At 39.4% G+C, this 15,938-nt stretch overlaps 1 protein-coding gene across 1 annotated transcript in view; it reads left to right on the forward strand.

Annotated features, from left to right (window-relative positions):
- The window catches only part of TRAF3 (TNF receptor associated factor 3), a 132,967-nt gene that overhangs the window by 72,729 nt on the left and 44,300 nt on the right, over window positions 1-15,938 (forward strand). Inside the window, exons 4-5 of the mRNA XM_042460713.1 lie at window positions 10,214-10,472; window positions 13,983-14,034. Coding sequence (XP_042316647.1) covers window positions 10,231-10,472; window positions 13,983-14,034 — 294 coding nt within the window. The 5' untranslated portion in view covers window positions 10,214-10,230. The remainder of the gene's footprint in view (window positions 1-10,213; window positions 10,473-13,982; window positions 14,035-15,938) is intronic.

The raw sequence follows: 15,938 nt of genomic DNA on the forward strand, positions 1-15,938 counted from the left end.
CAGTACACATCTATAGAAACTACAAAGCAGATTAAGCTGTGGGATGCTCCCATCATTTTTTAAATTTTATTTCATTTTATTTTTGTTTTCACATTGCAGTCAATAATGTAGTCCAGCTCCAGGGCACAGCTCCTCTTCTCCTAGCATTATGCATTACTTTTCATCTGTCTTCTAGCAAACTCTTTAGACTGCCAGTACTGCTTTCTGCCAATGTGACATAATGGTTTGAGTGAAACCCACTGGGTGACCTTGGGCAGGTTACATGTTCTCAGCCTCAGGGGCAAGGTAATGGCAAATGTACTCTGAACAAATCTTGTCAAGAAAACCCTGTGATAGGTTCACCTTAGGGCCGCCATAAGTTGGAAACAATTTACGGTAAAAGCATACTTCTTCCTGCTAAAATCCGGCTTGCCAGAATTTTTTCTGGCTGTTTCCAGAAGAATCAGTAGCTAACATATGTCATTTCATAAAATGGAACACTGAGGTGTTATATGTTGAGTTGATGCAAAACATTTGTCAGTTTACAATTCAACCTCCTAGTTTTATACAAAGCCCTTGTAGACTCTTCTGGCATTTAGATCTTTGAACCTGCAACACTTAACAACAACAACAACAACAACTTTGTTTATTCATATCCCACCTCTCTCCCACCATAGGCTGCTAACAAAAAATTTAAAGCCGTACAAGATAAAAACAATAAAAAGCGTTAAAAATATAGATACAAGGTTTAAAAAACAATTACTGTACAAAATTTAAAAACATTACACGTTAAAATTTATAATGTATTAAAAATTGTAAACAAACCTTAAAATCTAAATTACATAGCATTTAAAATCCAACCCTTGTCAATTTGAGAATGTCCGATGCCCCAAGAATGTTTTTATCTGCCACTTAAGGAGAGAGGGATGGGGCCATCCTGGCCTCTAGGGAGGGATTCCCAGGGGCTGGGAACAGCCACCAAGAAGGCCTCTCCACCAAACAAGCCAGAGAGGGTAGTGGGACAGAGAGAAGGCTTCTCCTGACGATCCTAGTGCTCTAGTGCGCTCGTAAAGGGTTTATTGTTGTGTGCCTTCATGTCATTTCCAGCTCATGGTGACCCTAAGGGGTTTTCTTGGCAAGATTTATTCAGAGGAGGTTTGCCATTGCTTTCCCCTGAGGCTAAGAGAGTGCGGCTTGCCCAAGGTCATCCAGTGAGTTTCATGGTCAAGCTGGGCATTGAATGCCGAACTCCAGAGTCACAGTCCAAGACTCAAACCACTATGTCATGCTGGTACAGCCCTTCAAATAACCTGGACCCAGGCCGTATGACAACAACTAAAGAGAACTTTTCCAAATAGAAGTATTTTGCCACATTTCACATTGCTTGTATTGAGTAGCTGCATTCCAGACAACAAAATGCTGCTGTTTGGAAGATTTTTTTTTAAATGTGGCACATCTTTAAATCTTGAATGTCTGTCCTTCACATCTTGTGCTCTCTAATTCTTCTTAAACTGTAAATGGTCTCTTCATCACCTTCTTGATTAACCTTCTCTTTCCCAATTTATGCTGTATTCAGGAATGGTGAAAATTTTAAAACCCACGCTTCTTTCTCATCTGTGCAGGTGAATTCTCAGCAACCTCCTGTGATGAGTTTCTAAATCAGCCAGTGACCTCTGCACCTCTTCTCAGGGCCAAAGTAGATGTAACATAGATTTCCGCACACACACACTTTTTTGTGCTTTTTCTTAAAAATTTAAAAGCAAACCTGAATGAACACAGGAAGGAGTGGGAAAATGGGAAAGGCTGATTAAGCTTGACATCTTCATTTTTTTTTAATTGCTAGTATCATCTGGAAGATGATTTGTGTTTAAACGGTGAACTGATAATCTGCTACTCGGTCCACCCTGTCATATATAGCAAGATACCAGCAGACATAATCAGTGTGTTGGTGATTGATCATCCAGGCAAAACTAAACAAAATGAATTTCAACAGAGATAAATGTAGGGTGCTACATTTAGGTACGAAAAAATGAAATGAACAAATATAAGATAGGTGACACCTGTATATGCTAAAAAAGCCAATGTGTAATTCTAATAATAATAGTAATAACAACAGTAGTAGTAACAACAGCAGAAGCGTAATAATAGTGGATGGTTTAAATCCAGTTGATGGCCTTGTTGTAGAGCCAGTGCAGTATCGTTGTTTGAATATTGGACTAGGATTCCAGGAGATTAGAGTTTGAATTTCCAATCAGCCATTGAAACCCACTGACCTTCGGTAAGTCACTACTTTCTCAGGAAAGTAGTGGCAGATCTCTAATTGTGCAAAAAACAAAACAAAACAATAATCCTCTGATAGGTTTGCTATAAACTGAACTCAACTTGAAGGTAAATAACAAGAACAGCAAGAGTTTCACCTGAATAGTGTAGATGTGCTGAATAGTGAGTCAGCTCTTTTGTAAATTCCATTCATCCAGTAGATCTATTCTGGTTGAAATTAGCAATTGGATTTAGCCTGATGACTTCCTTATATTTCTTTTTATAATTGTTGTTGGGCGCCTTCACATCATTTCTGACTGATGGTGACCCTAAGGGGAACTTACCATGGGGTTTTCTTGGCAAGATTTATTCAGATGAGGTTTACCATTGTCCTCCCCTGATTCTGAGAGAATGTGATTTGCCCAAGGGATTCATGACTGAGCTATGATTTCTTTTTAGGAATTTGGAATGTAAATTATACTTTACCTGTTAGGTAAGAAAGTGTGACTTTTAAACTGTTGCCTGATTCAGGAGTATACTTCTGTTATTATGCTTCTGAAATTTTGCCAATGTGAAAACTGGGAATCTCTGTGTTAAAGAGTGCCAGAATTCAGAATAGGGCAAGTTTTAGATACCTTGTTCATTTAATCTGGTTACTGCAGAAATGTTTCTACTTCAAATGTCAGATGGGATAATTTGATTCTTAACATCCAGTAGCAATTAAGTTTTGTATCTTTTATTCACTAACTAAGCATCCCTCGATTTAAGTGAATTAGGCAAAAGAATTAATCTTAAACAAAGTTAACCAAATTAAGGGACTTAATAAGACGTGTGGGAGGCTAACATATAACTGGAAAGATGGCAGAATTTTTTTTTGTAATAAATCTTCCCTGTACCAGATTTTTTAATGAATCCTCCCAGTACCAGAAATGAGGCTTGAACAAGATTGACTGAAAACATCCAGCATGTGGGATTCTGGTAGCTTTAGCTCTACATGAGCAGATGAGCAAGGCTGCTGCCACACTGAAGAATTAATGCAGTTTGACACTACTTTAACTGTCATAGCTCCATCCTGTGGAATCCGGGGATTTGAAGTTTGTTGTGGCAGTAGGGCTCTCTGACAGAGAAGGCTAAATGTTTCACAAAACTACAAATCCCACAATTCCATAGCATTGAACAATGGCAGTTAAAGCAGTATCAAATTGCATTAATTCTGCAGTGTAGATTACAGCCCATGGGAGCAGGAGGCTTGAGCAGAATATAGCTAGACAAATAGAATGTTCTGGAGGAAATCTTTATGTCTCAAGAAGAGATTGATTTCTATGTGTAACTGAATCATACATTAACCAATTAGATATGTCTTGTCTTTCAACTTAAAACATTTTATCTAATGTTGTCCTTTCCTCAGTGGAATGGGCATTCTTGCAGATTGAATATCTCCTCCCCAACCCGCTACTACAGGATTGAGGGATCCCCAGGAGCAAATTTGGGGCATCCAAGGAGTTGCATGGAGGGAAGGAGGGGATGATAAATTCAGGTAATCAGAGCAGAAATCTGATCACATAATTTTAGTTCCTTTTTCAATATGTATCCTGTTTGGACTCCCAAAAAATGGGCTAACAATTACGTAGAACAAATTAAGTGAAAGCATAACATGAATAAAAACATAAAACAAGAGATAGAAAGTGCAGTTTCTATCTCTTGGGTCGTCCTATACATGGGTTTGTAATCTGCGGATTGTAGTATCCACAGTTGGGCCTGCCCATTCTCAATAGCAGTAATTTGGACCTCGTGCAATTTGCCATGTACATGGGGCTCCAGAACAGAACGCCCCACAGATATGAAGGGCCGGCTGTACACCATTAAAGAATAAATTGTACCAACCCTGTTTAAAATATTCAGTCCACAGCAAGCGAGGTCAGTTGCAAAAAACCCACCTGAATAAAAAGGTTTTTGCTTGACATTAGAAAGACAACTGGGAGGGAGAATTCGGACACAACCATGTTAGTACTGAATATCAGTATGCAGAGGGATCTTACAGCACTTTTGAGACTAACTTTTGAGCTCCACCAGGCCTGCCTGGAAGAAGAAAAGCCCTCCCTTCATCCTCCATCTTGAGGGAGAGAGAGGCAGGCTAGCTCCAACAAGCCTGCCTGGAAGAAGAAAAGCCCTCCCTCCGGTCCATCTGCCTTGGTCCAGGCCTCAGAGGGAGAGAAGAATGCTGGACTTGATCCCCTCCCCCCTCACCATTCCCTTCTCCTTTTGTGTCGTGTCTTTTAGATTGTAAGCCTGAGGGCAGGGAACCAACCGTCTATTATCCCCTCTGTTGTAAACTGCTCGGATTCCCAGTGATTGGGCAGTATATAAATAAATCCTATTATTATTATTATTATTATTATTATTATTAACTGAATAAAGCAGATTGTAGTGTAAGCTTTCATAGAATTAGTCTCCTTCCTCAGATGCTTGACTCCATGAATCTGTGGAAGTTGACCAAGCCCATAAAAGCTTATGCTACAATTTCTTGTACACAGTTAATTTCAAAGGTGCTACAAGATCCCTTTTTTGTTTTGTTTAATATATCCTGCTGTTAGCAACAGCAGCCTAGTCCAGTAGGGTGTTCCATAGCCTAGAAGCAGCAACAAGAACAACCTTCTTTTAAAAACATTGTTATTGTTGTTGTGTGCCTTCAAGTCAATTTCCTCCCCTAAGGCGAACCTATCACGGGATTTTCTTGGTAAGATTTGTTCAGAGGAGGTTTGCCATTGTCTTCCTCTGAGAGTGAGAGCATGTGACTTGCCTGAGGTCACCCACTGGGTTTCATGGAAAAGCGGGGAATCGCCCTCTTGTCTTCATGGTCATAGTCCCACACTCAAACTACACTGACTCTACTTTTTAAGCATAATGTTGACTTGAGTCCAAACTGTCAGGGATGATGGGAGTTGTAGCTCTTCACCTCTGGCTTGAACTCACCACCTGGTTGTGCACCGCGCTGACCAGTTTTGGCCAGTGGTTATAGCTTAGCAGAGTTACAGAGAACAGGCTGAAGACCCTGACAAATTCTCCAAGCCTTCTCACTCTTGCTTCCACAGAAGTCTTCACCCTTCTTCAGGATCCAGCTGGCTCTTGTGGCTTCACCCAAGACACCAGACAACTCAGTAGTCTTAAATAAAAGATCTACTTTATTCTACTATATACAGCTCCAAAACTATCCAACACAACAATACTCTACTCCTCACTCTACTACCCACTACTACAACCCACAAAATACATTGGGATGCATAGTCATTATTATAGTCAATGCATGGTACCACCCACTGTTGTCTGTTTCCACCCAGTAGGCGTGTACATCATTCCCATTGGTTCTCTTGGTTCATCCTACAATTAATGATTTCATCATCTCAGCCTTGACCACTTAACAATTGTCAGGTGTGTCCAATTATCCACTTTTCATTTCTTGTCCTTGGCAGTTAGGACTTGTTAATTGTATTACCATTTACACCTGTGTGGTTCTCAATTGGCTTCTGCTGAGTCATCCTGGCTCTCACATACATGTTTTATTTCATTTACTGTATATCCCATGTTGCTTTTTCCTTAACACAAACACCTTATCCAACATGCTTGGGACCAGAAGTGTTCTGTATTTCAGATTTTTGAATACCTGTGTGTGCCTATACAGTATATATAAAATGAGGCTGGAGAAACTCTGAAGGTCTGTGAAATGGCAAGAATCACCAAGTTCTTTCTAGATTAGAGATCACAAATAATATGGTTACCACTGGAATAGGAGATCAGCTTCGGTTCAGACTGCTACCACAGCATGGGCTTGACACCACATAAGATGTGTGTGTTACCATATACATGCTACCCACATGAGTGGGTGGCCTGAATGCACAAGATAAGGCATGGCTATTCAGCTGACCACTATGTGTTTGTCAAAATAATGGTCAAGAACTTAAAGTTTTAGCAGAAATAATTATGCTATTTTAAAATGTTAACTGTTGAACAATTTGGTCTAATTGGGGTTGTAATCAGTTATTATTTATAGCTACCAATATTTTGCAAATCTATGTTGATTTAAGGAATTAAGCAGTTCTTGGTTTATATTTGGAAAAATGGAAGAAAAGGATAAAACCTCCAGTGTTGAATGAGATAAATTTAATAATAATTTGAGTACTACCATTTCTTAGAGTACTAGTCTGTACTATGTTTCAGTCCCTTAATAACCCTGACCTGTTCCTGAACATGCAATGAATGAGATTGTGATGGGGCATAGGGAGGACTAGGGTGGTGGCTTACATATGCCTACCTTTTTGGAACTTGGGCTTCAGCAGGATTCAGAGGGGCAGGTGGTGGCACATTGATGGCAAAAGAAGGCTATCCTGGAAGACATGGAGCTGGGAGAAGAAAGGAGTGAAGAAGGAAGTAGGGGTGGGTGAAGGACAGGGGCTCGCTTAAAGGGAAGGAGGATGGAGAAAGGTCAGAGGAAGGAGGTGTGAACACCAGATGGAAAGAAGGACTGGCAAAGGAGATGAAGGGTGAGGTGGTTGGTACCAGGAGTGTTTGGGTTCAGAGGGGGAGAGAAGAGATGGATGTGGGAAGGGTGAAGGGAGGGGAAAGGGTAGGCCCCTCACCCAGTAGGCAGCGAGAAAGCTAGGACACAGAGCTCACAGACCACTTGGTTTACAGGGACCAGGTGGTTTACCAGCTGTGAGGAGGCAAGAGTAAGCCTGGGGTTTGAGGCTCCAACTAATCTCATGGATGAATCCATTGCAGGATCAATGAGAGCTTAGGGAGGAGATAAATCGGAGACTTTCTCATCCTAATCAGTGGAGTAATGAGAAGGCAGATAGGAAAACCTTGGAGAAGGAGGCAAGAGGGAAAGTCATAGGGTGGCATATTTGAGGGAATAAAGCATGAGGCATGGTGATAGCGCTAACTTTTCTGTTGTTCTATCAGTGGGAGGAGTTTATGTTATCCTTACCAAGGGCACAGTACACCTGCTGGCTAAAAGCTATGGTATTCAATATCCCAAATAAAGCAAACCTTAGAGACACTTGTGTTGTGATTCATGGGCCTTCAACATGCATCCTGTCTCAGGAAGAGGCAGCTCCAGGCTCCCCAGGGACAGGGTCACATACACACATGTGGTAATTGAAAGAGGCAAAGGGTAACTGTGAACGTAGTTATGTTTTCAGGAAAGAGGAAGCTATATGAGAATAGAATAGTATATTGACAAGCTGGAACATGTTTAGGGGAAGGTGGCCAAGATGGTAAAATACTTTTAAACTGAGGTCCAAAATGTTAGGGATGATGGGAGTTGCAGCTCTTCTCCTGGCTTTCACTCTCACCCCCCTGGTCAGCGGAAGAACAACCAGTTTGACCAGTAGCTCTGAGAATTGGCTCTGGAGATGTCTTCCAATCTTCTCTGGAGTCTGCTGGTTCTTGTTCAGCTCTCAAGACACCAGTCAACACAGTAGTCTTCTTATAAAGATCTACTTTTATTCTAATACAGGGGTACCCCGGGTTACGAAATTAATTCGTTCCGCCGCCGCTTTCGTAACCCGAAAATCTTCGTAAGGCGAAAAAGCCATAGGCGCTAATGGGGAAAAGCCGCGATTTCGTGCGAAATAGCGCCGAAAAGCACCAAAAAAATTTTCGTAACCCGAAATAACCTTCGTAACCCGGAACAGTTTTTTTGGATGGATTTTTTTCGTAACCCGGAAATTTCGTAAGGCGGCGCATTCGTATCCCGGGGTACCACTGTATATACACTATGCACAAAACAATTCACTACTCACAAAACTCTCTCTACTATACTCCTCAATACCCACAAAAAATATTGCCATACATTGTTGCTTATATAGACATTTGTCTCTCTATTCATTATACAGTTGCCACCTCCTGGGCGTGTACATACATTATGATTGACATACCATACTTGGCTCAATCTAGACCTCACATTGCATCATACATTACTGTCCACTCAATGACTTTCAGGTGATATCAATTTGCACCTTTTCACTTTGTTATTGCCTCATATGTCCTTGGCTTTCAGGACCTTCTAATTACATTACTTACAACACCTGTGTGACAATTCAATAACTTTTGCTGTGTCATGTTACTTTCAAATACATTCATATACATATTATATTTCTTGTGACTATATATCCCATGTGGCTTTTTCCTGACACAAAACACACTGCGTAAATAATCCAGGTTGAAGCTGCTTTAACTGCCCTGGCTCAGTGCTAGGCAATCTTGGGAATTGTAGTTTATTGTGACACCAGGGCGCTCTGACAGAGAAGACTAAACATCTCACAAAACTATAGTTCTGGGAATTCCCTAGCAAAGAGCCAAGGCATTTAAAGTGGTGTCAAACTGAATTGTTTCTGCAGTGTGTTTTGGACTCAAGTCCTTTGAAGTCTGGCTTAGGGAGCTAAGTATACTTAGGTTTGAAAAGAGAAGATTGAGAAGGGTTACAGTAGTTGACTTTACACATTGTAGAAGATGGAGCAAGCTTGTTTTCTGTTGCTGCCAAGACAAGTGGGTTCAAATTACAAGAGATTTCATTTTAAGTACCCTCTGCCCTCAATATCCATGCATTTCCCCCCATAAATTCAACTATCCACGACTTCAAAATATTTTTTAAAAATATCCAAATCGAAAATGATGATTTTACCATTTTATATAAGGAGCACCATTTTACTAGGCCATTGAATTTAATGGGACTTGAACCTCCATGGATTTTAGTATCCATCAGTAGTCCGCAATATTGTCAGTGCGCATTCAGCTGCCTGGCATTCCCACGCTATACAACACCCCGGAAGTGGAGAAAGGAGAATGCATGTTTTAACTTTAAACCAAATGGTCAGAGCGGCTCAGCAAGCATTTCAAGAAATGGGGTAGAAATTGATCAAAAAACTTTTATCTATGGAGATCTAATAGTAATGGGTATGGTTGCTGTCCTGTTTTTCCCTCAAAATGTGTTTTGTATTGAACCTGTGAATGTTTACTGGGTTGGAGTCAGAGGTAAGGCATATTGATGACAGCTGGGGCTTCTGAGAAGGATGAGATGGCAGCAAATTTAATTTATGCCCTCTAGCTGTCAGCTGTAAGAAGATCTTGTTATGTTGCCTCTTAGGAGCTGGCCAACCTTGATCTAAGATCAAGGCATTGTAGGTTGAGTGAAGTGCAGAAATGGGACAGAAGGAAAGGCCAATGACAGAGTTATTGCATAGACATAAACAAGAGGTAACTGGGTCATAAGCTTCTGCAATAATTTGTTGATAGCTACTGTATTTCATTTCCTTAATGTTGCAGATTTGTTCTCAGAGAGAAAATACAAGACTGATGATGGTGTGAAGAGTGGGATAACACTAATTGCTCCTCCCTATCTTTAAAAATGGCTCCCAGTTCTTGTGATGGACAAGCTAAAAAATATCGGTGCTCATTATGATTTTCTGATCTATATAACCTTTGCTGATAGCTTTGTATTTCATTAAGTTCACACCGATTCTGTTGTTAATTCTTGCTAGACCCATTGAATCCATGGGATTTACATAACTGTTGACTAGCCAGCCAACAAAGGATGACTAATCCTGTATACTGATAGGATTTTGACCTTAATAAGTCGTTATAAACTTTAAACTGGGACCTTTATGATACTGCCACTTAGAACTGATTGCTTGAACAACCTTAGTTGAAAAGCATTATATCTCAGGTGGTAGGTGATTACTTCACATTGCACTCTTGGATTGGTGAATCTGCATGTCTGAATTTCTTGTATAATGCTGAATGTGCCTTTTTACACTTCTACATGTTCAGTAGTTGTCAAACCAGTGGTGTCAGTTGACTTCATATCAATATGTGTATGGTTCAACAAATCAATTCTCATATGAATCCCAGGGATATCAGACTATGTCTCATTTCAGTCTTCATGCCTTAAACCATTTCTTGTATATTTTTATTGCAGTACTTGCCAGTTGCAACATGGATTCGAGCAAGAAAACAGATCCCCCAATCTCTGTGGAAACAATCCAACAAAAGGCAAATGTTGATCGCAGTGCAGTACCATCTATTTATATACCAGAACAAGGTGGCTACAAAGAGAAATTTGTGAATGCTGTGGAGGACAAATACAAGTGTGAAAAGTGTCATCTCATACTGTGCAATCCAAGACAGACAGAATGTGGGCATCGATATTGTGAGACTTGCATGAATGGTTTGCTAAGGTTAGTATTTCTCTGTGTTGGGTGCTGATTTTATTAACTTTATTTATATTTTACTGTCTCCTCCCCAAAGACCTAACTCAAGGCAGTTTATAAATTAAATATGGTACAGCTAAAACATACAAACGGTTAACATTAAAATGTAAATCCAAGTGTTGGTTACATTTAAAAAAATTAAAATGTATCTTTAAAAACAAGTGATTTAAAAACAGTGCAATTAAACCAATACAACACCATATTAATTGTTTCAGTAAGTCTCAAATTCTGAAGTTCCTAATTTACATTTTCATTTACCTTTACAATCTGATTAGCTATTGCACATACAAGCTGTAGTTTAATTGCATCACTGATTAGTTGCACTTGGTACATGTTTTGGATATTCTGAGATAAAGCAGTGAGACTTAGGAGTTGACAGTTTTCATACTTGCAGAATAGGTAACTGCAATGCCATTGTTGTAGAGGTGTAGAAGAAAAACAGGGAGGTGAAGGGTCTTTATAACAGCTCTCAGTCTTTTGAATAATGGATTTTAATGTTTAAAGGAGTTTTTAATTGCTGGCTATCGCCATTAAGGTCATTACAGAGCATTTTGTTTTTCCAGATCTATTCATCTGAATATGCAAACAATATGCAGCAGTGTAGGCGAGCAAGACCAGTGATCTCTCTGTCTGTCTACCTTGCTGATCTTGGAAAAGTTAACATTTTATACCATAATTCCATGCTGGCTATGGGGATATAGTCTTACAATCTTAAAAAGTAACTTTTCTAAGCTCTGATATGTTGATACTAAAATAGACAGCTGTCAGTTTTTTGGTTAGCAGCTGACAACTGTAAGGAAGAATAATAAAAAGTTTAGGAGAACTAAAGAAAAATTGATAAAAATGGAGTAGTAAGAACAATCCTTATGAATTAAATTGCTGCCTGGTCTGTCTTTCCTGGTGTGAAACATTTGTGTCTGAAGTTGAATGTTACCAAATAGGAAAGTATACTGCTGTATGTATTTACTAGGCAAATATGTTACATCAGGAAATATAAAAATAAACAAAATAAACTAAAGTATATGAAAGCTAGAAGGGGCAAGTGTTTTGTGAGGATTTTATTGCTGAAAATCCCCCTGTTGGTGCTTTGAATACAGTAGTCCTCTTCTATTTATTTATTTTTTAATTCTGTGACTGTGGGCTTTCTTTCCCCCTCCAAATGTAAAGATGAATGAAATGTGTGTCATGATGGTGTTGATTTCAGAACTGTAGGTGGAAAGCAGTTTGTGCAAGCAATTCCCCTCTCAGTTCCCATATACGTGTTAGCAGATAATGATTGTGCTGTGGAGTTTTTTAACACTCTCTCTGGGTCATCTGAGGATGCAGATACGGGCACCACTGAAGACAGCTGAATGAAGATTACTGCTCAGTATGCAGCAGCCTTTTAAAAGAGCAAAGAGGATGCTTGAGTGCATTCAATAAAGACTAGAAGACAATGGCACTGTATCTGGTGTTTGTTTTAATGCAGAATACATTCTCATCTCAAAGGGGAAGAAAAAAATAGGAGATTAAAGACACTAGGAGGGAGAATGCAGATTCGTAGAACTGTGTTGCTGTTATCATCACCACAGTGAGAAAATGAGGAATAAGTTTACTAAAATAGTCAAGGACTGGTTGACGTAGCTGATAGTACAAAGTATTGTAAATATATTAGATCTCTTTAGGAGATGAATAAAAGTTCCCTAATGATGGTGTAGTGTGCTGCAGTGGTTTGAGCATTCCGTGCTTAGCCATGGAATCCCACTGGGTGACCTGGGCGAATCACACATTCTCAGCCCCAGAAAACCGCATGATAGGATGGTCTTAGGGCCACCATGAGTCGAAATGGCTTGAAGGTAAACAGCAACAACGATGATAATGATGTGCAAGTACAGTGTTACCCCGGGATACGAATGCGCCGCCTTACGAAATTTCCGGGTTACGAAAAAATCCAATTGAAAAAAACTGTTCCGGGTTACGAAGGTTATTTCGGGTTACGAAAGAAATTTTGGTGCTTTTCGGCGCTTTTTCGCACCAAATCGCGGCTTTTCCCCATTAGCGCCTATGGGGTTTCGGCTTGCGAAAGCCTTTCGGGTTACGAAAGCGGCGGCGGAACGAATTATTTTCGTAACCCGGGGTAACACTGTATAGAAATGGAGAAACTTGCTTACAAAGCTAAGTGGAGGGAACCTTTACTACATATGTAATGTAATATAATGTAATATAGTTTATTCGGTCTTTGACTAGTATAAAAAAGAAAAAGAAAAGAAAAACAGCATCAGTATAATTTAAAATTGTATGCATTGTACATACCTGGGCATGAATAGTACTTAAGCAATTACAGTTACAAAAATGCCGGGTCAAAGCATCTATGCAGCAGTAAAATTTTCATTTACCAATTGAGGGCGGACTTTACACACAATGTAGCAGACTTGTATGCCCACAGGGTAGGCAGAGATTGAACTGGGAAATAGCCTTATATCCCAGCCTCAAAAAGCCTCTGTGTTTCAAACATAAGATGAGATACCTCTTTCATCTTAAAGGCTTAATTCAGTTCTAGAAAAATTCTCAAGGGCTGCATTCTAGCAGTGGGCAGGACCAGGGGAAAAAGGATGGGTCCAAAGTACCAGCATATTTTAACTTACAAGTAATTAAGATTTTGGAGGGAGGCATTTTACATTTTAGAATAATGTTGGGGGGAGGGAAGTAGGGCCATAGAAAAACTGGGAAACCATCAAATGATGATGCCATGAGGAAGAGATCAGGGCCATCTGGAGGAAACCTTAGGAGATCCAGTTTTGGTCATCAGAAGGGCCAGATTCAACCCCAAGGCTGGAGGTTCCCCAACCTTGCAGTAGATAAAAGAAGCTTGCATTCAGTGTTACATTTCTCTATACTAGCCTTGTTGCATCCGCAACCAGCAGCTTTAGCCTTAGTGTGCTATTGTATGAAGTGTTGCAACTTTGTTGATGAAGGGCAGTGCACCCAGGTTCCACATAGATATGTTTATGATGAAGCTGTTTATTCTCATATTTAAAAGCTTGCTTGAACAGTAAATTTAGGCAATTTTAGAATTTTTCATTTTTCCAGTAATAGCAGTAACTCTTATGGCAGCTTACATTGTTAATAAAATACATAGACACCAGAAGGGTTGGTAAATGTACTCTGTGACTCTCAGGGCCAAATCCATTGATAATCCTAGCTGGAGCAGATCTGTTAAGATGAGTGGGAACTCTTAGCCATTTTCAATTGATCTCATTAAATTTAATGTTGAACCCATAGTGTACATTTCCATTTATCATTACAATTTGATGCAGTATTTTCTGCCTGCTTTGTACTTACATTATTTGATCTCCATGAGCTGCATGATCTCAAAGTTTGCCATATTCTTATGCACAGATCTCTGCTTGATTTGTGGTCAGCACTTTCCAACATACATGAAAAATTATATCTATGCAAATACTGTTTGGTGTAAGATCAGTTTTTTTTCTCTTCTAGTTCCACAATTCCAAAATGTACAGCATGTCAAGAAACAATAGTGAAAGAAAAGGTATAGTTTTTTCCTCAAATTACTTCTTGTGCTTTATTATTATTATTATTTCTTCTTCTCACTGAGTTGTTTTGCTTTGCTAATTTTATTAAAGATTTCAAACAGGAAAGTGGCTTTTTTTTTGTAATATATATGTATTTTTAACTTCCTTAGCTCCAGAATTTTAATTTGTACAGTTCCTTTACAGATTGGCTTTTTCACACAGTTTTAGTGCTTTTGGCTTATTCCAAATTTTCCCATAAAACTCCAGGAGATGACAAGAAGAGAGACAGAGACAGATAGAGGAGGGTTGGTTGGGTTGCCTTTTAAAAACAAAACAAAACTGAATGTCCACAGTGCAATAAGATGGAATGATTTATTTGATTTCTCAGTCCTGCATAGAGAATTCAGATGTGTACATTTAAGATGATTCACATATCTCTGTTTGTTTCCTGCAAAGAGGTGTTTATTTTGTTTTAATTAACTTTCATTTTATTTTTGCCTATCAAGCTATACTTATATCTGTTGCTATTTTTTATTCTCTCTATGGCCTGTTACAGACTGCCAAAATAAAGCTGCTTGGGGTCTCTTTGGAGGTATGCTATTTAAATGATGCATGGGTCCTAAGAGTCTGGCGGTTGCACCAAAGCCACACTCCATTCCGAAGCACTGGAGGGCAGCTTTGGTGCAGCTTCCGGATTCTTAGGGTGCATGCATCATTTAAACAGCATACCTCCAAAGAGACCCGAAGCAGCTTTATTTTGGCAGTCTGGAACAGGCCTATGTGTGCTAAATTGAATCTTGTGACACTAAGAAACATCTAAGTTAACCACCTTTGATAATAGTATCAGAAATTCTTGTTCTGCTTGTAAAATGTGATAAGATTCTCTAAAGAAAGAGAGAGTGGAATCCATTAGTTGAATTGTTAGGCTGACAGTGGTCAGATCCAGGAGTATACAGTTAAAAACAGCCAAGGCTGTGATGATAAGAATTTGCTGTAAAGATTCCAAATGCTTGTATGTGAATTGGGGTGAGGGGATTAAATGGTTGGCAGTATAACTGACTTGTGAATGAGCCACAGAACTAGTCTCCACTGTGCAGATGTGGATAATTACATTCTGCTTGCAAGCTGGGAAAGACTGAGATGCATTTTACATCCCTTATTCCCCCAGTAGTACTAAAATAATGCTGAGTGAAAACCCATGTACCCTTTCTTTCATAGGCTGTTTCACATTTGGCAAAAGGGGTCATGCTTTCTTTTCTTTTTTTCTTTAAAAAAATAAGTGCTGCAGTTTTTTCAAACAATGCAAAACAATAACACTAATGAAAGATAGAGTAAGCATACATTAGTTGTAGCAAATTATCCCAAGAGAACTCCTCACAGAGGAAGCAACAATAAAAGGCAAGAAAACTAAAAAAAAATATGGGGAGAGGAGGAAGGAAAAGAGCGAGTGAGGAAGAAAGGAAAAGGACTATCTGTAGGCAGGTGCACACATGCCTCCTGTGCATGCTCTAGATCAGAATGGGCAACTGCACTGAGCCTATGGGCCAGTTTTCTGCTTCTGTGCCCTTCTAAGGGCCACATGGACTGTATATTATTATAATTTATTTATATACAACCTTTCCCCCCAAATGGATCTCAGAGTGAATTACTAAATAAAGTTAAAACAAAATAGCTAAAACCTGGGATAGGTTTGCCATAAGCTGAGTTGACTTGAAGGGAGATAACAACAACAGTCATCGTGAAAGCCAGCTGTAAGCTTTGAGTAGATTCACGTGTAGTCTAGAGGTTATAAGTTACAGTAGAGTAGATTTCAATCGGATATTAGAAAGAACTTCTTGATAGTAAGAGCAGTTCAGCAATCGAATCAATTGCCTAGGGAGGTGGTGGGGTTGTCTTCTCTGGATGTCTTTAAAAAAAAAAA

This window comes from Sceloporus undulatus, chromosome 1 (assembly GCF_019175285.1).
Source record: "Sceloporus undulatus isolate JIND9_A2432 ecotype Alabama chromosome 1, SceUnd_v1.1, whole genome shotgun sequence".
In the NCBI taxonomy this organism is placed as follows: Eukaryota; Metazoa; Chordata; class Lepidosauria; order Squamata; family Phrynosomatidae; genus Sceloporus; species Sceloporus undulatus.